At 48.6% G+C, this 22969-nt stretch overlaps 1 protein-coding gene across 1 annotated transcript; it reads right to left on the minus strand.

Annotated features, from left to right (window-relative positions):
- Nucleotides 1–10074: 10074 nt before the first annotated feature.
- Nucleotides 10075–22759, minus strand: PLAC9 (placenta associated 9). The gene is made up of 4 exons (XM_017856233.1): nt 22436–22759; nt 13558–13655; nt 11098–11221; nt 10075–10547 (listed from the first exon to the last, which is right to left on the minus strand). Exons 1-4 carry the CDS (start codon nt 22668–22670, stop codon nt 10537–10539), a joined length of 468 nt encoding a protein of 155 aa, XP_017711722.1. The 5' UTR covers nt 22671–22759; the 3' UTR covers nt 10075–10536.
- Between the last annotated feature and the right edge of the window lie 210 nt (nt 22760–22969).

Raw genomic sequence — 22969 nt, forward strand, 5'->3', positions numbered from 1 at the left:
GAATGTTCTGGAAGTGTCTTCCTGGTACCAACTTGTTTTCTTCTGCTTGATTATGCCCTGTGGCTCAGAGTTCTCGCCTTATCAGCCAGTGAAAATTCATGTAACCTTAGATAGAGTTTTGTGTGCAGTAAACCCTGAGCATACAATAATTTGCGGGGACTCGTAAGGACATGGGAAGGGAGGTTCCCGAAATCCAGGCAGGGCACCCAGACACCTGAAAGGCAGAGGGACCTTGGTTGGTTGCAGGTGCAGTGAAGTCCACTGAAGGTGTGGCAGGAAGAATGTAGTCCTTCACCCAGGTCCCAGGTGGGAAGAAGGATGTGTGCTAATTCCTGGTGCCCCTCGACGGGGGCCAGAGAGAAGGATGGAGACAACCCAGAGAGTCACAAGACCAGCGCCTCCCCTCAGGGTGCCTCCAGGCTGAAAGGGGCTCCTGGCTCTGGTCTCTGGGGACCCTGTGCCCGTTGGTTGGTGGTGTAGGGGAGCGAATCCATAAGAGAGTTTCTGAGAATTACGGTGTCATGTCCAGAAGCTAGAGCTTGCCTTGCATCAGGGGTCTCCACTCACTCCTTTTCCAACCTCCTGTGTTGAGGTTTAGAAAGGAGAGAATCGACTAGGCACTGTGGCTCATGCCTGTAATACAAGGACTTTGGGAAGCTGAGGTGAGAGGATCACTTGAGCTCGGGAGTTCAAGACTCGCCTGGCCAACATAGCGAGACCCCTGTCTCTAGTAAAAAATTTGGCCAGGCATGGCGACTCATGCCCGTAATCCCAGCACTTTGGGAGGCTGAGGCAGGCAGATCACCTGAGGTCAGGAGTTTGAGACCCAGCCTGGCCAACATGGTGAAACCCCGTCTCTGTTAAAAATACATAAATTAGCCAGGCATGGTAGCACGTGGTGGCTGTAATCCCAGCTATTCAGGAGGCTGAGGCAGGAGAATCACTTGAACCCAGGAGGCAGAGGTGGTAGTGAGCTGAGATCACACCACTGCACTTTAGCCTGGGTGGACAGAGTGAGACTCCGTCTCAAAAAAAAAAAAAAACAGTACCTGTCATTGTAGTGCATTCCCTGTAGTCAGCTACTCTGGAGGCGAGGCTGTAGTGAGCTGTGATTACACCACTGTACTCCAGCCTGGACAACAGAGTGAGACCCTGTCTCAAATGAGAAAAAAACAAAAAGAAATGACAGAATCCAGAGAGACTAGGCTAGATCAAGCCTACTGGGTCCTGGCAGGAGCCCCAGGGAGTAGCTCATCTGTAGACATTTGCTTTAGTACTGCCCCCTAAACATAGAGGAAGAATGACATCTAAAGGGTGTGGAGCAGCCATGAACTGAGAACTAGCCTGGTCTACCTGGTATTGATGGCAGGTCCTGGTCAACACGTCAGATCTGCATCACAGTCCATGCCTGAAGCCCAAGCTAAAGCCCCATCCCTGCTGTTCTCCCAAGAACTCCTCTGCTAGGGCAGGCCCCTTGCCCTTGGGTGCCAGGTGGGACCTGCCTGATGGGATGGGGTGCTTGCCATATACAACTTGCCATGAACTCAAGGTGACCCTGGTGGCCTTCTGAGTTGTGGTGGGGCCTAGAACCATTGTGCTCTGATGTGACCATATTCTGTGACGTTGCCTTGCCCTGTTTACTCCAAAGTTCCCAGCCTGGTGCCCAGCAGGCAATTTTGCACTTACAGACACATTTACTTTGGTTTCCAAAGTGTTTTTAGACATTTGAATTTGTTGCCAACATTTAAACATTGAGAGATTTCATATTTTTAAAAATCTGGAATTCTGGCTTCTCTTGAAAACTCAGAAATTCTGGCACCACGAGGCTTGCATTCCTGCATGGCTAGAGCTGAGTTGCAGCTGCCGCTTTAGGCCTGTACCCCTTATTTGCCATAGGCTCCCTCTTGTGTCACACTGAGCCCATGTTACCCATTTGGCTCCTGCAGGCCTTTGGGTTTGAGACCCTGGTCTACACACTTGGGGACCACCTGTTGTAAGGTACATGGATGTGCTTTGGTCAAGAAATAGACCAAGGTGAACATCCAGGCCAGAGTGACTCAACGAGTTTAGGTCACAGGCGTGTACTCCACTTGTTATATAACCTGTTTGTGTAAGTTCATACTTGGCTCAAAGCCACTATTGTTTGGAAAAGGTATAACTGCCCTGCTGACGCTGTATAGACGTTCTTGGGCTTGGATGGGCATGGCTCCACATGGCATGCACTGGCACCCAGAGAGTGAAGCTACTGACCACTGTAAGGGAGAGCGACCATCTGGCAGATAAAGGGGAGCCAGGACACGGCTTGGCTTGTGCCCAGATGGGGAGTTAAGCCGTTGACCCTGTAGCTGGCCTTGCAGGCCAGGGTGTGCACCTGCAAGCGTGGGGGCTGCAGGAGCCGCAGATCTGGAGAAGACAGCCAAGGTAAACGTGGACAGTGTGAGAGCTGCTGGTGAGATAGCTGCTGAATAAAACTAACATTTTACCTGCCTACGGCCCACCAAGTTTTCTTTCAGCTATCGCCCATCCACCCACTCCCCTCGAACCACAGCATGGGCTGGAACCTGAACCTGGGTGTGACATTTGGCATAGTCGTGGACCTGACACCTCTGTTTGTCCCAGTCCTGGTTCTCCCTGCCTTCCTGTTCCTCTCCCTGCCCTCATGGTTATTCCTAAGGGGTCCAACTCATGTTGAGTATGGGCTAGAGGACTTCATGAATGCCTCATGATCTTCCCAGAGGCAAAGGCACCTCCTGCTTTCCAAGGTCAGTGGGAGGCTGGGATCAACACTGTTTATTATGCTTATGACAAAAAAGATAGAAAGACACGCAGCCTTACAGGTCATCTTTCTGGGATAGAACACAATGGGTCTTTTCCTGCCTCCTGAATATGTTAGTCAAGGCCAGTCCATGCTACACATCTAATGTGACTTCTAAAATAGCAAGTAGAGGATGAAGCACCAGATGAATTCAGCCCTGAGAATTTTCAGCAGCTGTGGGGGCACTGGAAGAAACACTATTAAATAGTTTTGCACCTGAGACAAATGGCCTCGCTCGCCTCACCCTAGTCCTGGTAGCATTTGTCTCAGGTGCAAAATTTAAGAAAGAAACCTTGGAGTGCTCACCCTGTGGCTGGGTAGATGATCCTGAAGTGGTTTTCAAGCCTGAGTGTGTATCAGGATCATCAGAGGAGCTTGCTAAAGAGCAGGTCCTGGGGTCAGACCCTCACACATTTTGAGCAGGTGTGGGGACTGGGAAACTGCGTCTGTAACCCTCTGTAATCTAATGTTTATCTAAATACTACTGTGCTCACACAGAGAACTCCCCAAAAGTTGAGGTGTTCCTCCAGAGGGCAGATGAGCAGATGGCAGACTCTGGAATTCAGTCAGGTGATGAGAGATGAGATGAGGCACTCCTAGCTTTGGGAAGAGGGAGCTGAAAGATGAACCTTTGCAGGTGCCCACGGTCAAAGTGGTGGTTTAATGGCATGCCATCCCCATCTTCTATTGGCCTTGGCAGGGAATTACAGTCCTAGCTTAGGACTTGGCCCCTTATTTCTGCTGTAGGCTCTTTCCTGCCCTGACTGAGATGGAGTGGAATGAGACCTAGAAACAGATCAAGCTAAATGCATGTCCTCAGACAGATAAAGGTTTACATTTTCACCCCCATCAAATCGGAAAGCTCTCTGCCTGTGTTTTTCTAAGGGGCAGGGACATCATTACCCAGTCCCCAACCTGGCCTCATACAGGGTCCCCTGTCAGTAAAGGAGTCAGTTAAGCCCACCAGGTATACCAAGGACTCTTACCTTCAGCCCCTGCTCCTTGGAAAGCTGCCCTTTGGCCTAATATTGGTGTTTAGCCTGAGCCTGACTCCTTCTCAACACTAAGAGCTGATGAAGTTCTGAAGCAGAAAGAGCTCTGACCTGAGAATCAGGCATCCTTATTCTGATCTCAGCTCAGCTACTGATTTGTTGTGACCCTGGATAAATCACTTCCCGTCTTTCTGACCCTATAAAATGAAGAGTAGACTAGAGGAGAGCTTCTACAACTTTAATGTGGTCAACGAAATGGAATAGAAAATTCCACAAGTCTGTCCTTCCAAAAAGCAGCAAATAAAGTGGCCAAAACGCAAACAAATGTATGGGAACTCTGGAAACTAATTGAAAGTTTACAGCAATCAGGTGAATACCTAAGAATAAAGGCTGGATTTAGTAAGAGAGCTTTGTTGTGTTTTAGCTTACACTGGCCCCATCCCGCACTCCCCAGCATGGCAGCAGCATCAAAAACAATATCCCTCTTTCCTGTATAGGTTCCTGTCACTGGAGGTAGCAGATTAGACCTTATTCTCAAGAAGCATGTTTATTTTGATTTGTCAGGTTGCTCCCTGAAGGACTGGTTCAAATGCCTTGCTTTTATTTTGCCTAATTTGGAACTCTCCCAAAGTGAAGATGGCAGCCTGGAAAGACATTTCAAGGTCAATATATTAGTGGCTCATGCCCAGGGGAAGGAATAACATTTGGAGCAAACAGGAGACAAATTGAAAAATTTCAGAAGGAAAGTCTAGGAAATAAGATTCTTTGAGGGAGAATAAGGACTTTATTTATTTATTTATTTATTTATTTATTTATTTATTTATTTATTTATTGAGACGGAGTGTCGCTCTGTCACCCAGGTTGGAGTGCAGTGGCCAGATCTCAGCTCACTGCAAGCTCCGCCTCCCGGGTTCACGCCATTCTCCTGCCTCAGCCTCCCGGGTAGCTGGGACTACAGGCGCCTGCCACCTCGCCTGGCTAGTTTTTTGTTTTTTAGTAGAGACGGGGTTTCACCGTGTTAGCCAGGATGGTCTCGATCTCCTGACCTCGTGATCCGCCCGTCTCGGCCTCCCAAAGTGCTGGGATTACAGGCTTGAGCCACCGCGCCCAGCCGAGAATAAGGACTTTAAAGAGCTTCCACATATTCCTGGGAATCTAGAAGGCCATACACATGCCTAAGGCTGGGCATGTGCTTGAAAAGACTTGAGAGGGCCCTATGCTCTCACCTCTGCCTGACCTTCAGGCTCTGTGCATGCAGGAAGTGAAGGCTAAGGCATAGTTATAAACTGCATGGGTGAAAGTTGAAATGTGTGTCCCAACACAGAACACATCTGCAAATGCTAGGAGGCTTTTTGTTGTTCAAAAGAAATCTTTTGAATCACTAACTGACCACTAAGCTAACCAGAGACTTAGTGGTCACACCTGACAAAGAAGACAAACGAAAAAACTAAAAACATAGTTCAAGAAAATAACAGGTTGGGCACAGTGGCTCACATTGGTAATCCCAGCACTTTGGGAGACTGAGGCAGGTGGATCACTTGAACCCGGGACTTCGAGACCAGCCTGGGCAACATGGCAAAACCCCATCTCTACAAAAAATACTAAAAATTAGCAGGGCCTGGTGGCACACACCTGTAGTCCCAGCTGCCCAGGAGGCTGAGGTGGGAGGATCACCTGAACCTGGGAGGTCCAGGCTGTAGTGAGCCATAATCCTGCCATTGCACTCCAGCCTAGGTGACACAGTGGAGGAATAATTTTATTTCCAAACTTGCTACATTATAAATAATATTCAAAATGTCCAGTTTTCAACAAAAATTATGAGGTATGCAAAAAAAGTATGGCTCATACATAGAAAAAAAATCTGCTAATAGAAACTGAGGAAAGCTCAGACATTGGACTTAACAGGCAAGACTTTAAGTCAATTATTTCCAAAAAGCTCAAAGAGCTAAAGGAAACCAGGAGAATGATATCTCACCAATATTGATAAAGAGACTGGAATTATAAAAAGGAACCAAATAGAAGTTCTGGAATTGAGAAATACACAAATGAAAAATTCACTGGAAGGGTTCCAAAGCAGACTTAAAAAGGCAGAAGAAAAAAATCAGCAAACTTCAAGATAGGTCAATTGAGATTACCTGTTCTGAGGTGCAGAAAGAGAACAACAACAACAGCAAAGTTAACTGAGCCTAAGACACCTGCAGGATACCATCAAGTGTACCAACATACACCTAATAAGAATCACAGAAGAGTGAATGTAGAAGAAATTTTTAAAGAAACAATGGCTGAAAACAATGAAAGACATTAATCTACACATACAAAGAGCTCAGTGAATTACAATAGGGTCAACTCAAAGAGACACTCAGTGTGACATTGAGACACGTTATAATCATACTGTCCAAAGACAAAGCAAATCCTGAAAGCAGAAAGAGCCACTTGACACGTACAAGAAATCTTCAATAAGATTAATAGCCAATTTCTCATCCAACATTATAGAAGTGAGAAGGTAATGAGGTGACATATTCAGTGTGCTGAAAGGAAAATCTTGGGTGGGCTTGATACTTGTAGATATTCATCTGTGTCTGAGCATTGAAGAGTTAGGTATTTATCGTAGTCTTCACAGTCTGTGCTTGTTTGTACCTGTCCTTCTTGGGAAGGCTTTCCAGATATTTGAATGGCTTGGGTGTTGTGATCTAAGCTGTATCTGCTTAAGGGTTCACCCCAAGCCCAATAACACTTTGGTTTTTTTTAGCCTCGTAGAGGTACTGCCTTGATGGTCTTGAACAAGATTCAGGATTCTCTGGATTACCATACAGAGACTCGTGTTCTATTCCCTTACTGTCTCCCAAACAAAGGGAGTCCCTCTCTCTGTTCTAAGACACCTGAAACTGGGGGTGAAAAGACATAAGCACCCCTTTGGCCACCACCACTAGGACTGCACTGGGTCAGACCTGAAAGCCAGCACAGCACTGGATCTCACCCAAGGCCTTCTATTACCACTCCCTGGCTACTGCCTATGTCTGCTCAAGGCCCTGGGACTCTACAATCGGCTGGTGGCAGAGCCAGCCAGGCTTGTGTCCTTTCCTTCAGAACAGCAAGTTCCTCCAGGCCTGAGGTGGGCCCAGAAGTGCCATCTGGAAGCCAGCAACTAGAGTAAAAAATCTTAGAAGTCTACCTGGTGTTCTATTATACTGCAGGTGAGCTGGCACTGAATCCACAAGATGCAGTCCTTCCCTCTCTTCCTTCCCCTTTCCCAAGACAGAGGTGCCTCACTCCACGGCCACCCGCCACCACAGGCCACAGGGAGTGCTGCTGATGTTCCCTTAAGACCCAGGGATTCTTCAGCCGGCTTGTGGTGAATGCTGCCTGGCATGGGACTCACCCTCCAGGGCAGTGGGCTCCCCTCTGGCCCAGGGTAGGTCCATAAATGCCATCCAAGTCCTGGAAATGGCAGTCCCAAGAACCATTTGGTGTTTTACTCTCCAGTGGCTTGGCTAGTACCTAAGGTGTAAGACAAAGCTCACTTTACTTTTCCTTCCACTTTTCTCTAGCAGGAATCTTGCCTTTGAACCACCACAGCTGGGAATGTGCTGGCTGAATCTGAACCTGAAACCAGCAAGACTCAGAGTCTCGCCCAAGGCCCTCAACATAGTACCCGGGTATCTCTGCTGGTTATTCAGGGACCAAGGGCTCTTCAGTTAACAGGCAATGAATGCAGCCAAGATTGGGTCCTTTCCTTCGAGGCAGTGGGTTCCCTTCCAGCCCAGGGTGTGTCTAGAAATGTTGTCCAGGAACAAAAATCCTGAAAAACATGCTAGCAGACTAAATCCAGCAGCATATTAAAAGCATTATACATCATGACCAAGTGAAATTTATCCCAGGAATGCAAGGGTCATTTAATATATGCAAATCAGGCTGAGTGCAGTGGCTCACTCACGCCTGTAATTCCAGCACTTTGGGAGGCCGAGGTGGGCGGATCACCTGAGGTCAGAAGTTCAAGACCAGCCTGGCCAACATGGCGAAACCCTGTCTCTACTAAAAATACAAAACTTAGCCGGGCACAGTGGCGGGTGCCTGTAATCCCAGCTACTCAGGAGGCTGAGGCAGGAGAACTGCTGGCACCTGGAAGGCAGAGGTTGCAGTGAGCTGAGATCATGCCACTGCACTCCACCCTGAAGAACAGAGCAAGACTCCATCTCAGAAAAACAAACAAACAAACAAAAAAGATGTAATGCATGTAATTAATAAAATGAAAGGGGAAAATCACACATGATCATCTCAACTGATGCAGAAAAAGCATTTGAAAAAACCCAACATCCTTTCGTGATTGAAAAAACACTCAACGAAATAAGACTAGAAGGAAAATGTCTCGACCTGCTAGAAGGCATCTATGAATAAGCCACAGCTAATATTGCAGGTGGGAATGTAAAATAGTACAGCTGCAATACAAAAGAGTTTGGTGGTTCTTCAAAAAGTTAAACATAACAGTTACCATGTGACCCAGCAATTTCATGCCTACATATAGACCCAAAACAAATTAAAAAACAAATATTCACACAAAAACTCGTATATGGATATTCATAGCAACATTATTCATAATAGCCAAAAAATGCAAACAACCCAAATGTCCATCAATTGATGAATAAATGAATAAAATGTGGGCCAGGTGCAGTGGCTCATGCCTATAATCCCAGCACTTTGGGAGGCCGAGGCGGGCGGATCACCTGAGGTCAGGAGTTTGAGACCAGCCTGACCAACATGGTGAAACCCCGTCTTTACTAAAAATACAAGAATTAGCCAGCCGTGGTGGTGTGCACCTATAATTCCAGCTACTTGAGAGGCTGAGGCAGGAAATCGCCTGAACCTGGGAGGCAGAGGTTGCAGTGAGCTGAGATCATGCCACTGCACAACAGCATGGGTGACAGAGTGAGACTCTGTCTAAAAAAGAAAAAAAAAAGAATAAAATGTGGTATATTCATATAATAAAACATTATTCATCCATAAGGAATGAAGTACAGATACATGCTACAATACAGATGGCCCTTGAAAACATTATGCTCAGAGAAAGAAGCCAGATACAGCTAGGCTACATATTGTATGATTCTATTTACAGTAGTACCCCCTTACCTTCAGGGGATAAATTTCAATACCCCTAGTGGATGCCTGAAACCACAATAGTCTCTAATCCTATTATACTATGTTTTTTCCTTTGCATGCATACCTATGAAGTTTAATTTATAAATGAGACACCGTAAGAGATTAGCAACAATAGCTAAGAATAAAATAGAACAATTAGTACAATATGCCAGCTTCTGTGAAGGGAGAGTTGCGTGAAAAACAACAACCATATGCCAGCAGCTCTGCTCTTCCACTTTGGGTCTTGATTAAGAGAAAGAAGTGTTGCTGGAACACAAGCGCTATGATACTGTGGCCGTTGATCTGATAACTGAGAAGGCTGCTAAGTGACTAACAGGCAGGAAGTGTAGACAGCGTGGACCATTCTGGACAAAGGGAGCATTCACGTCCAGAGTGGGATGAAGTGGGATGGCAAGAGATTTCATCAGGCCACTTAGAATGATGTGCAATTGAAAACTCATATATTGTTTATTTCTGGAGTTTAATATTTTAGGATCATGGTTGACTGCAGGTAACTGAAACCACAGAAGGTGAAACCACAGATAAAGCGGGACTACTGTATTTAAAATGTCCAGAATAGGCAAGTTCATGAAGACAGAGACCAGTGGTTTCCAGGGTAGTCGGGAGAGCAGGAATGGGATGTGACTGCTTAAGAGATACAGAGTTTCTTTCTAGAGGGAGAACAATGTTCTGGAACTGGTGGTGATGACTGCACAACTTCTGAATGTACTGGAAGCCACTGCATTTGTACAATTTATTTATTTTTAATTAATTTTTTTTTTTTTTTTTGAGACAAGGTCTCTCTCACCCAGGCTGGAGTGCAGTGGCATGATCATGGCTCACTGCAACCTTGACCTACAGGGCTCAGGTGATCCTCCCACCTCAGCCTCCTAAGTAGCTAGGACTACAGGCACGCGCCACCATGCCCAGCTAATTTTTGTAATTTTTGTAGGGATGGGGTTTCACCATGTTGCCCAGGCTGGTCTCAAACTTCTGGGCTCAAGTGATCCTCCTACCTTGGCCTCCTAAAGTGCTAGGATTATAGGCGTAAGCCACCGCCTCCAGCCTTGTACAATTTAAAATGGTTAAAATGATGAATTTTACATTGAATTTCACTTCATAGGAAATTTTTTGAAAAACAACAACAAACCACTTTAACGGACACGTAAATTCCCTGGGGGTCTCATTGTAATGCAGATTTGGGAGTCTGGGTGGGTCCTGAGACCCTGATCCCCTTGCTTCTCACCTATGGCCACATTTTGAGAAGCAAGGCCACTCGAAGGGCCCCCACCTGTGTGAGTGAACCCCTGCTCCATCTGCCCCTGTAAATAAAGAATGCTAAAGCACAGATGGCGGGTGTGGGCGTGTCCCCAGGTCTGAGCCTGAAGCGGGTTGCAGGCCTCCTCCAGGCATGGAAGTGGAGGGAGAGGGGGCTATAGTTAAACGGGTTACTCTGTCAGCAGACACAGAGGAGACCAAAAGAATAGCTTTTATTTCACACGAAGCTGAGGAAGGACAGCGAGAGGACAGGGCTGGCTCTGTGGGTGCTGCCTGGCAGGTGCACCACCTCCAGCTGCAGGGCTTCAGCTCCGGGGCTCAGAAGCCATCTGAAAGAAAGCAGAGGCCTCCAATGAGCAAGCTAGGGTGCTGCAGGGTACCCGCCCCCGGGGTGTCCAGCAGTTCTTTCCCTTCCCTCCCTAGTCCCCGGGAACTCCTGTGCACGGGACACAGGGATCAAGAAGACAGCAGAGTGCAACCACATCCCTGCCTGATCAGTAGGGGTTACCCGTCTTCCCTGAGAGGGTTTTGGGGTGGAACAGGAGTGGCTCCTCAGGGTGAAAAGAAAGGAGCTAAGGAGCTCCAGTCGTGAGAAGGCCAATGAAGGAGGCAGTTTCTCCGCGCCGGGGTTGTGCTGAGATGGCATCTAGGGCTGGCTCTTCCAGAACCTCATTTGACACTGGGCGGCAGCGACCGGGTGGCGGGGGCGTGGGGCGGGGAGCAGGGATGATGCCGTCCCTCTTCCGTCCCCAGGGAGCGCTGGGGCCCTCCCTGCCAGCCAGGCTACACCTGTGTGGTGGAGCAGCTGTCCCCGTCTCGCCTGCCCAGCCCCAGATGACAGCAGCCCAGAGGCTGTCCTCTGCCACCTGCACTGCTCACCTTCTCCGAGGAGGTCGGGAGCGGGGCTGAAGGGTCCCGGGGGCAGGTTCCAGGCCAGCTCCTCCAGCAGGCCCAGCAGGCCTTTCACCTCTGTCCCCAGGTGATCCACGGTCTTCTCTACCATCTAGAGTGGGAAAGGGGGTAAAGTCGAGGACAGGAGTGGTTCCACGTTCTGCTTCATCAGCCAGGTCCTAAGAGCAGCTGGTGGTCCAGTGCGCTGCAGTGAGAAAGGACTAAGCGCTGCGGGACCTGGGTTTTCTTCACTCAGGCTCTGCCCCTACCTGCCTCAGTTTCCCCAGATGACAATATCTTAGAGGGCTCGCTCTCTAACGTTCCTTCCTTTTTGGCACTCAGTCACAGGTTTGGGTGAAGCGCCTGTAGAATACTCTCCCTTTTGGCCTTTGCAGACTGGAGCTCACATTCCTTTTGTTGTTCTGCCCCCTGGTGGTGTCTCTGCCAAATGACAAGTTTGGGATTCTGAAATTTACTCAGGGTTCTTAATGGTTTTTCCCTGTGTGTGCCATGGATACCACTGGCAGTGTGGTGAAGCCTATAGACCTCTTCTCAGAATAATGCCTTAAATGCGAAAAATAAAACATATAGAATTACCAAGGGCACCAATTGCATTAAAATATTCAAGTATGGCCGGGCGCGGTGGCTCACGCCTGTAAATCCCAGCTCTTGGGAGGCCGAGATCGGCGGATCACGGAGGTCAGGAGATCGGAGACCATCCTGGCTAACACGGGAAACCCCGTCTCTACTAAAAATACAAAAACCAAAAACTAAGCCGCGAGGTGGCGGCGCCTGTAGTCCAGCTACCCGGGAGGCTGAGGCGGGAGAATGGCGGGAACCCGGGAGGCGGAGCTTGCAGTGAGCTGAGATCCGGCCACTGCACTCCAGCCTGGGCGACAGAGCCAGACTCCCGTCTCCAAAAAAAAAAAAAAAAGAAATTCAAGTATTAGGCCAGGCGTGGTGGCTCATGCCTGTAATCCCAGCACTTTGGGAGGCCGAGGCAGGCAGATCACCGGAGGTCAGGAATTCGAGATTAGCCTAGTCAACATGGTGAAACCCTGCCTGTACTAAAAATACAAAAAGAAGCCGGGCGTAGTAGTGCCCGTCTGTAGTCCCAGCTACTCGGGAGGCTGAGGCAAGAGAATCACTTGAACCGGGAGGTAGAGGTTGCAGTGAGCTGAGACCACACCATTGCACTCCAGCCTGGGTGACAGAGTGAGACTCTACCTCAAAAAAAAAAAATTCAAGTATTTAAAATTAAACTTTTTGGCCCATCACGGTGGCTTATGCCTGTAATCCCAGCACTTTGAGGCGAGATCACTTGACATCAGGAGTTTGAGACCAGCCTGGCCAACATGGTGAGACCCCATCTCTACCAAAAGTACAAAAAATTAGCTGGGCATGGTAAGTACAAAAAATTAGCTGGGCATGGTGGTGCATGCCCGTAGTCCCAGCTACTCGGGAGACTGAGGCACAAGAATCATTGGAACCTGGGAGGCAGAGGATGCAGTGAGCCAAGATTATACCATGCACTCCAGGCTGGGTGACAGAGACTCTGTCAAAAAAAAAAAAAATTAATTTTTTGATGTAATATATATGTATTGGCCGGACAAAGTGGCTCATGCCTGTAATCCCAGCACCTTGGGAGGCCGAGGTGGGTGAATGGCTTGAGCTCAGGAGTTCAAGACCAGCCTGGGCAACATAGCAAAACCTTGCCTCTACAAAAAAATACAAAAATTAGTCAGGCATGGTGGCACATGTGCCTGTAGTCCCAGCTACTTGGAAGACTGAGGTGGGAGGATCGCTTGAGACTGGGAAATGGAAGTTGCAGAGAACCAAGACTGCACCACGGCACTCCAGCCTGCTAGACAGAAAGAGACCCTGCCTCAAAAAAAAAAAAAAAGAAAAACATATTTATTAACTCACTAAATCACATGATTTAACATCAGGCCTAACCACAACTGAAATTTTGACACAAGGGTAAAAATTGTATGTTGAGATATTCATAACTAGAGGCAGATGAAATTATCTGGATTTCTATTGATGACAAAGTTATAGTACTGTTAATACCACGGCTTGCTATCTGTATTTATGATGAATAGGACACTCAATTTCGTTAAAGACTTGTGACAATAAAGATGTAAATGTTTCCCCACATAAGTTAGGAATCGTGGCTATATAACAAAACAGTGACTGAATTTCCACCTTCCCATCCAGTAACGATGTTGAAATACCCAGGTGGGGATAAGCAAGGCCTTAGGAGAGGCAGAGTCCATTGGGGGCTGGGCACCCTGGCAACCCAGATGGGAGGGTGATGTTGGACAAGGTGGTCACAGGGCAGGATTGGCCTGGATGTCCTCACATTCCAAAGCAAGCCTGCATCTGCCCATAAAAACACCATTCTAGAAGGTGGTCCTGAACCCGCATGCCCTTCCAAATCACCGTTACCTCCTCCATGACATCTAGACGGCGTTGCACAGCCATATGTCTGTCACACACTGTGCTCTGAGCTGAATTTCCTCGTGGAGGGCTGAAGGGTTCTGCAGCTGTGGGAAAATGAGTCTTTTCACTGTGGGACCCTTAGTTTTCCATAATGCCAGAGACTCCTGTAAACACTGGGCTCAAGTGGGGTCAGTCCTCAAGGCAAACGCAAGAGCAAGCAAAGGAAGGCCCAGGTGGGGGTCAGTGTGCAAGTGTCAGGCATGTCAATCCCACCAGTCTCTACAGTCACAGCCACCTACAGACCCAGATGAACTTCCTCAAGGAGGTGAAGCCCAGGGAGGAAGAGAGGACGGGCTTCAGCCAGGGAGCTGCAATGATGGAGGGGTCTGAAAGAGCATGGCTCACTGTGTAAACCCTGCAGGCAGCCTGCAATGGCTGGAGATACAGGGTGGGTGGGAGAGAGACTGGAGAGGGAAGTCCTGGAAATGAAGCCAAAGGGGTAGAGTTTTAACCCAGGGGCTTTAATAAACCAGTTCTGATGCTTGTTTGGTTTGTTTGTTTGTTTGTTTGTTTGTTTGTTTGTTCTGAGACAGAGTCTCGCTCTGTCGCCCAGGCTGAAGTGCAGTGGCGCCATCTCGGCTCACTCCAACCTCCGCCTCCCGGGTTTAAGTGATTCTCCTGCCTCAGCCTCCCGAGTAGCTGGGATTACAAGTCCTGCCACCACGCCCTGCTAATTTTTGTATTTTTAGTAAAGACAGGATTTCACCATGTAGGTCAGGCTGGTCTCAAACTCCTGACCTCAGGTGATCCGCCCGCCTTGGCCTTCCAAAGTGCTGGGATTACAGGTATAAGCCAGCATGCCAGGCCAAGGGGGTTTATTTTAACAGAAAAGTCACAGGGTCAAACATGAATTTTTAAAATAGAGGGAATAGATTGGAGGGAGATGCCTTTGAAGGCAGGAGGTTACTGCAGCAATCAGGATAAGAGCAGTGAAGGAGAAGTGATGAGCAGAAGCAGGAGCTGTAGGAATAGTGAGGAAGAAAATGAGAGGAGATATTTTAATAGCAGCATTGACGCTGGGAACCCGTTAGTAACAGTTGGCATGTGATGAGCACTTACCATGCACCATGTAGGGTGCTAACGTAACCTCTCCAACAACCTGTTGTTATGCCCAATCTACACATAGGAAAACTGATGCACAGAAGGGTGAAAGGATGTGTCCAAAGTCACTACTCATAAGCAGAGGATCTGCCATTCAACCCGCTCAACTCCTGATTCACCATTGTTCTTCTTGAGTTAGCTCTTCCAGGCACCAACAACCCTCACAGCAGAAGTCTGAGAGCCCTGATTCCAAGTTCGGGTTTCAGAGTTGGTAACCCTGAGATGCCTGTGGGGCATCAGGGTTGGCTGGAACCTTGGAGAACGCTGACACTCAGGAAGGAGGGTGCTGCCCCAGAAGTCAAGAGAAGCCAGGAGCTTTACAGATTCTACAGAGGATGAAAAGGGTCAGCATGACCAAAAGCAGCGGGGAGGTGTAGCAAGTTAAGGACTGGAAAGAGAGCACAGAAAGGCCCTGCTAAATTTTACCCCAGCACTTTTAGGAGTGGTAGAAAAGCAGAGTTTGGATTACTGTGAGATGAGAAGGGAAGGTGAGGTTGGGGGTGGAAACTTGGAATCTGGAAAATTCCACGAAGCTTGGCTGTGAAGGAAGGGAGATTGGATAGCAAGGTCTAGAGAAGTATTTATGGTTGTTTTTTTTTTTTTTTTTTTAAAAAAACCATGTAAGCATGGTTGTATTGGAAAACACAACCATGCTTACAGCCTGAGGGACAGGAGGAAGACAGGAGAACCCAAGGAATGCACTTCCTGAACTGATGGGAGGCCCTGGATCCAGAGCAGGGGGGACCACATCTGGAAGGAAGACAGAGGAAATGCAGCAAAAACAGGCAAAGGCAAACCATCTAACTAGGGGCCAAAAAGTGGAGTGAGCTCCCACCTGATGGCCTCTGTTTACTCTGTGCAATAAGATGGAGATCACGTAGGGAGGAGAGCTAGATGTTACAATTACAAGAATTCTTTGAGTAGGTTGCTAAACACAGACATTAAAATAGTGACCGTGGTGTCTGGAAATGGCAGCTCGTGCCTGTAATCCTACCACTTTGGGAGGCCAAGTGAGAGGATCGCTTGAGGCCAGGAGTTTGAGACCAGCCTGGTCAACATAATGAGACCCCATCTCTAAAAGAAAAAATTTTTTAAGTTAAAAAAAAGTGGTGGCCATGATGGGAACATTTACACCACAGAAATCAATGACCCACCCCCACTTTTTTTTGAGAGCCAATCTATCAGTGCACCACTAGGTAAGGGACTTGAATAAAGAGAGGGCTTCAAAAGAGGATGTGCAGAATGAGGGATGCAGTGTAGGAAGACCATGCAGAATGAGTCGGCATCAACAAGGAATCCTGGAAGCACGAGTCCTCCCCCAGCGAGGCTCCATAGTCTGGGCGTAGAGCAGCAAAGACAGATGACTGGATGGAGCTGAAACCTAGGAGTCTGCAGGATGGATGTGATGGAGGCAAGGGGCCAAGGAACTGAGATATGGCGAGTCAGGGGTTTAGGACAGGAGCCCTGGAATCCAGCTGGAATAAGGAAGGAAATGAGGCCAAGAAGGGGGCCAATAAATTGGGAGAAATGGGGGCTGAAGAGACGGAGGTCTTGGGAATCACAGGAGGAACAAGAGGTAAAGAATATTGTAGCCGGGCGCGGTGGCTCAAGCCTGTAATCCCAGCACTTTGGGAGGCCGAGACGGGTGGATCACGAGGTCAGGAGATCGAGACCATCCTGGCTAATACGGTGAAACCCCGTCTCTACTAAAAAATGCAAAAAACTAGCCGGGCGACGAGGCGGGCGCCTGTAGTCCCAGCTACTCGGGAGGCTGAGACAGGAGAATGGCGTGAACCCGGGAGGCGGAGCTTGCAGTGAGCTGAGATCCGGCCACTGCACTCCAGCCTGGGCGGCAGAGCAAGACTCCGTCTCAAAAAAAAAAAAAAAAAAAAGAATATTGTAATTTTAGCTTTTAGAGGTAGAGCAGATTCAGATAGTGACAATATTAAGGCTGTGGCCATGGATGTGGGCATCCAAAGTTCAACAGGGGGAGACAGTTATGGAACTTGATCTCTCTACGTGCAATGCTTGTAGCCGTAAGGCCTTGGTGTTGGAAGGGTTGGCCAAGGGGCCATCTGCAGTTGTCTAGAAGTGGGGCAGGTCTTGAGGTAGGACAGAGCTGGTGATGGATGTGTAACTCTGAGAGGCCGAGTGATTTGCCCAAGATCACACCACCTGCAAATGTGCGGACCTCAGGCACCCTGACCTCCCGGCCTCATCTCAGCAAGGTGGAGCCCCCTACCCTGTGATTTTCTGATTCCAACTCTATCTAGCTCTCAGCTCTTCCACTCAGGGATGAGAACAAGACCAGGGACAAAATGTCCTTCCACTCTGAGCATCTTTTGTGGAGAACAATCTGTTTTTCAAATTATCCTTTCCATAATTTCCCTCCACTGAACTTAGAAAAGACTTTTCAAAAGATAATGGTGTTATTGCTGAATCCGGGGAGGGAAGAGGACATCATAATGGTGCTTTGGTTATTTTTTTAAGGAGAGTTCTTTAAAGACCTATACTGAAATATTTACAGATTAAAGGCTGTGCTGTTTTGGATTTACTTCCAAAGTAAATAATTCAGGCCTCGGTGGGGATGGGGGAGAGGCATGCGTGGATGTTTAGAGCAAACAGGATGGGCTGAGAGTTGCTAATTGTTGAAGCTGGGTGATGAGCACATGGGGTCGCATTCAGCGATTCTGTCTACTGTTGTGTGCACGGTTTGAAATGTTCCATAACACAAGTCTGACGGGGTTGTCAGCAGAAAGCAGCAGCCATCGTTTGCTGCAGGCATCCATGTAAAATATTCAGAGATAGAGAGGCCCTGGGGGTTATGCTCCATCCTGGCCCCACATCCTGAGAAGGCCCTTGAGAGGCAGGAGCAAGTCTAAAGGAGGCTATGGGAAGGGACTCCTTTTTTTTTTTTTAGACAGGGTCTCACTCTGTCACCCAGGCTGAAGTGCAGTGGCACGGTCACAGCTCACTGCAACCTCTTCTTCCCGGGTTCAAGCAATTCTCCCACCTCAGCCTCCACAGTGGCTGGGACTACAGGCACACACTACCATGCCTGGCTATGTTTTGTAATTTTTGTAGAGATGGGGTTTCACTGTGTTGCCCAGGCTAAGCTCAAACCCCTGGGCTTAAGTGATCCGCCTGCCTCGGCCTCCCAAAGTGCTGGGATTATAGGTGTGAACCACTGCACCCAGTCTGGGACTCCAAATTTTAACTCAATTGCCTCAGCTAAAACTGGGCTGCTCAGCTTGGAGAGAAAAAGCTCTGAGGGGGCTGGAAGAGCTGTTCCCCACAGACAGAGTGGCTGTCCTGTGGGAGGGCCTGTTGTCATAAGTCTGTGGATACACATACCTCCTGCTGGCTCTGTCCAGAGGCCTTTGGCCAAGCCTTTCCCTTGAGGCTCACCTGCCGTCTCCCAGACCCTAGCCACTCTCCCCTCACATACTTCCCCCAGGCTTAGGCCAGAGGAATGCAGTGTGACCCTGCCAGCCAAGTGGGAGTCTGGCTGCTTTAGAAGTCAGGAACAACCAGAGTCTGCTTCTCTCCACTGGCCTAAAACACCCTGTTCTCTACATGTCTGTGATGAGGTCTAACTTGGCTCCAAAACCCCTCCAGGGAAAAGGCTGGGCTGAGGTCACTCCCAACATGGCTCAGCACTAATCCTTCACATCTGGACAAAATTGTGCTCTGTGCACCCCGGAGCAACTGTCCATGAGCTCATCGGGGCCTCCACAGAGTGCATCTGAGAGAGCAAGCTTGGAGCAGGGCCTGACATTGTACTGCCTGCTCCCTCCGCACCAGTGTCCTCACCACAGCGCTGACTTGAACGCATCATGGTAGAAAACATGCTGGAGACCCCTGTTCTCAGCCTGGTTCAGCCACTAATGGTTGTGGGATTGTGAGAAAGTTTCTTCTCCTCTCTGAGCCTCTGCTGCCTCCTCCATAAAATGGGGTAGGGGTAGGCCCGAGGCCCTGACTCCCCCGTGTAGTGCATCCTTAATCCTTCTCTGTCTTTTGGAGTCTGTAGAGAGGCCTCAAGAGGCCTACAAGAGCTGGGCTCAGTTGTTCACACCTGTAATCCCAGAGATTTAGGAGGCTGAGGCAGGAGGATCGTTTGAAGCCAGAAGTTTGAGGCCACCCTGGGCAACACAGTGAGATTCTATTTCTACAAAATAAATAAATAAATAAATAAAAAATAAAAAAATTAGCCAAGATTGGTGGCATATACTTGTAGTCTCAGGTATTTGGAAAACTGAGGCGGGAGAATTGCTTGAGCCCAGGAGTTTGAGACTACACTCAGCTACGATTGCACCACTGCACTGCAGCCTGGGTGACAGTGAAAGACCCTATTTTGTAAAAAAAAAAATAAAAATAAAAATAAAATAGTAGACACGCACATGCATCCACAGGGCTGTCAGTGGCTCAGACAAGGGGAGTGGAAAAGGCTGAAGGATTATAATGATTAACCCCGAGCAGCCAAGGCTGTGGCTCTGCAGGGCTCCCTTCCTTCCTTTCCTCCTGCTCTCCCAGGCCCTGCCAGTTGGGAAATGGACCTCCTTGGATGCTGCGTTGCTTTCTCTGGCCCAGCTCCTGCTTGGGGCCTGATGTGCACCCTGGATGGTGGCCACGGGCGGGGCATCCTGTGCTGGTGAGAACAGGCTGCTGTGGGGCCCGGAGGCCCCAGGGGAGGGCTGGGCTGGGCTGGCTGCCCCAGTTAAAGAGGCGTGGCCCCTGGGTCCCATCCTCTGAGGCGGAAGTACCGCTCCTTCTACTTACAGGCTTTATAGGGAGACCTTTTTTATCTGGACCCAAACAGTAAGAAAGTGCCACAGCGCAGATGATTTCTGCATTTTGAGTGATGAGAAATGTTTTCTCAGTGGCGTCTCTGAAAGGTGCTGCTGTATCTTCTGAATTGTCCAAGTCACACTCCGCTTTGAAAAGCAACCCTGGCCACTTGGTGGTTAATTATATTTGACCACATTCAATATAATAGAATAATAAATTTACCACATCCAATATTTGTATGAAAATGTATGATTCATTCAAAATCATCCATGGGTTTTGATTATTTTTGAAAGCAGCAGAACACTATTCTTCAAGTGATTCTATAAAAAACTCCAAAATATGGGCCTGGCGTGGTGGCTTATGGTCTAAAAAGCTATCAGGGATAAAGGTTTCTCTGAGTGCTGCTAAAAGAAACCAAGACTGCGGCCCAGCGCGGTGGCTCATGCCTGTAATCCCAGCACTTTGGGAGGCCGAGGCAGGCTGAAAATTGATGTCAGGAGTTCGAGACCAGCCTGGCCAACATGGTGAAACCCACCCCCGCTGTCCCCATCTCTACTAAAAAATGCAAAAATTCGCCTGGCGTGGTGATGCGCATCTGTAATCCCAGCTACTCAGGAGGCTGAGGCACGGGAATTGCTTGAACCTGGAAGGCAGAGGTTGTGATGAGCCAAGATCACACCACTGCACTCCACCCGGGATGACAAAACAAGACTCTGTCTCAAAAAAAAGAAAAAAAGAAAAAGAAAAGAAAAGAAAGAAAGAAACCAAGGTTGGAAGTCAGACATGCTAGAGATAGCTCTCCATTTATAGAAAATATAAGGGGTGGAGGTATTTAAATGACATCAAAGGGATGCAATTAGCAAAATCTAAAAGTGGAAAACTTCACAGGACAAACTTAGTTTCTTCAACAACAACAAAAATTTAAGTAAAAAAAAGGGGAGAGAAAACTTACATATTTAAAGAGACCTAACAGACATATTGACCAAATGCAATGTATGTAACCTTATTAGGATTAAACAAATGAATTGCAAAAAGATATGACACAATCAATCAAGGACATTTGAACAGTGATTGAATATTTAATGATATTCAGTCACACACGGCTTTTGGAGTGTGATCATGGCATTGCAGTTGTGTTTATTAAAAGAGTGTTTATAGATGAAAATACATGATGCCAGGCCAGGCACTGTGGCTCACATCTGTAATCCCAACACTTTGGGAGGCCGAGGCTGGCGGATCATCTGAGTTTGGGAGTTCGAGACCAGCCTGGCCAACATGGTGAAACCCTGTCTGTACTAAAAATACCAAAAGTAGTCACGTGTGATGGTGCTTGCCTGTAGTCCCAGCTATTTGGGAGGCTGAGGCAGGATAATCAGTTGAACCCAGGAGGCGGAGGTTGCAGTGAGCTGAGACTGCGCCACTGCATTCTAGCATGGGTGACAGAATGAGACACTGTCTCAAAAAAAAAAAAAAAAAAAAAAAATAAAAGAAGAAGAAGAAGAAAGAAAGAAAGAAAAGAAAATACACAATGCCTGGATTTCCTTTAAAATAATACAGGGAGGGGAGAGAGGGTGGAAACTATAGATGAGATAAAACTGCTCATGAACTGATGCTTGTTGAAGTAGGGGTGATAAGTACATTATATGATTCTTTCATATACTATTGTTTTGTGGTTTTTTGTATCCAAAAGTTTTCATAATCGAAAGTTAAGATATGTCATCTAAAATCTGAAAGATTATGCACAAAAATGTATGAAATCAGTGTGAAATTACAGCAATACATGAATACTTTCTTCCTTTTCTTCTTCCTTTTTTTTTTTTTTTTTAAGACAGAGTCTTACTCTGTCACCCAAGCTGGATTGCCGTGGCTTCATCTCGGCTCACTGCAACCTCCACCTTCCAGGTTCAAGTGATTCTCCTGCCTCAGCCTCCTGAGTAGCTGGGACTACAGGTATGTGCCACCACGCCCGGCTAATTATTGTATTTTTAATAGAGACAGGGTTTCACCGTGTTAGCCAGGCTGCTCTCGATCTCTTGCCCTCGTGATCCGCCCGCCTGAGAGGGAGGTGGGGGGAAGAAAGTGAACAGTGAAAGGCAAGGAACCCAGCTAATGAAGTACCCAGACAGCCTCTCCCTTCTGCACAGCTCTCTAACTCCACCCGGTCCCCTATCTCCAACCAAAACAGCTCAGTTCCCCAGAGAAGCTCCCTGGAAACTGGGAGGTGACTTCTTCATCGACTGCAGAACCACCTGAGGCCACCTGCCAGGTGAATAGGTGGCCTTTCTCCTGGGCCCCCCGCCTGGTTCTTTAAGGCTGTGCTGGGCTAGACTGGGTCACTCACCCTTTAGAGTCTAACTTGTTATGCAATGTCCTGTAAAGCCAGGCCTGAGCCTCCACAGGCCCTCTGAGACGGAGCTGGCCTCCGGAGCTGCCCCACCCAGCAGCTGTGACCTCCCACTCCAGATCCTGGCTCCTTCTCTCCTGCCAGCTGTACTCCCGGCATCAAGCTTCCCTCTCTCTCATTTTTGGTCTCTCTCAAATCTTTCTCTTTTCTTCAATATCCTCTCTCCCTCCACCCCTTGCCATGTCAATCACTCTTTCTCTTTCCTTCTTCTGTCTCTCAAACTCCTTTTTCTTTCTATCCTAGTTCATATTTGTTCAGGGAAAGCCTCTTTCTGTCTCGGCCTCTCCTTTTCGTTTTCACTGTTTATTCTTTCCTCTCTCCTTTATCCCTCCGTTGCTCTACTTCTCTGCGTTTTTCTGAGTCTGTTTCGTCTCAGTCTTTCTCTCCATCCCTCCCTCCCTGCATCTGCCTCTCTCCATCTCGCTGCTGTGTCCAGCTCTCTCTCTGTGTCGCTCTCTTGCTCATTCCTTCCTTGCCATCTGCGGGTCTCCCCGGCTCCAGGTCCCCTGCCGCGCCCCGTGCCCCACTCACCGGCCAAAGAGCCCGCGGCGCGGAGCAGGGTCAGCCCGGCCAGCGCGCAGAGCAGGGACCACATGGTGCCGGCCCGGCCGAGCGCAGCGCCGCGTCTGCCCGCAGCCGCCCTTCCCGGATCGCGCCCGGCCGGCCCGGGAGGAAATGCTCTCAGTTCGAGCCAAAATTCCTGGGCGGCTCCGGGCTTTCTGGCTCGAGAGAACCCGCCCCCTCCAGAGGCCCGTCTGCATCCCATGGGCAGCGCGGAGCCCAGAGACCCCGGGAGCTGAGGCACTGACGTGCCACCTGGGTGCCTCCCGAGGAAGGGGCCGCCCCCCTCCCCGAGTCCCCGCGCCTCCTGAGGGCCCGGGGGGTGAGGGGGATTGGGTGAGGTCTTGGACTCAAGGCGACGGAGCCTGGGGTCAGGGGTTTGTTATGAGCCCGTTTCACAGGCGGGCAGACTAAGACTCGGAGAGAAGTGTTTTCCTCGGCATCACTCTCAGCCACGGCACAGGATCTGAACCCCTGTCTCCCGGGAGTGTGGAAGCTTTTCTC

Source organism: Rhinopithecus bieti, unplaced genomic scaffold, assembly GCF_001698545.2.
Source record: "Rhinopithecus bieti isolate Rb0 unplaced genomic scaffold, ASM169854v2 scaffold_43555, whole genome shotgun sequence".
Classification (NCBI taxonomy): Eukaryota; Metazoa; Chordata; class Mammalia; order Primates; family Cercopithecidae; genus Rhinopithecus; species Rhinopithecus bieti.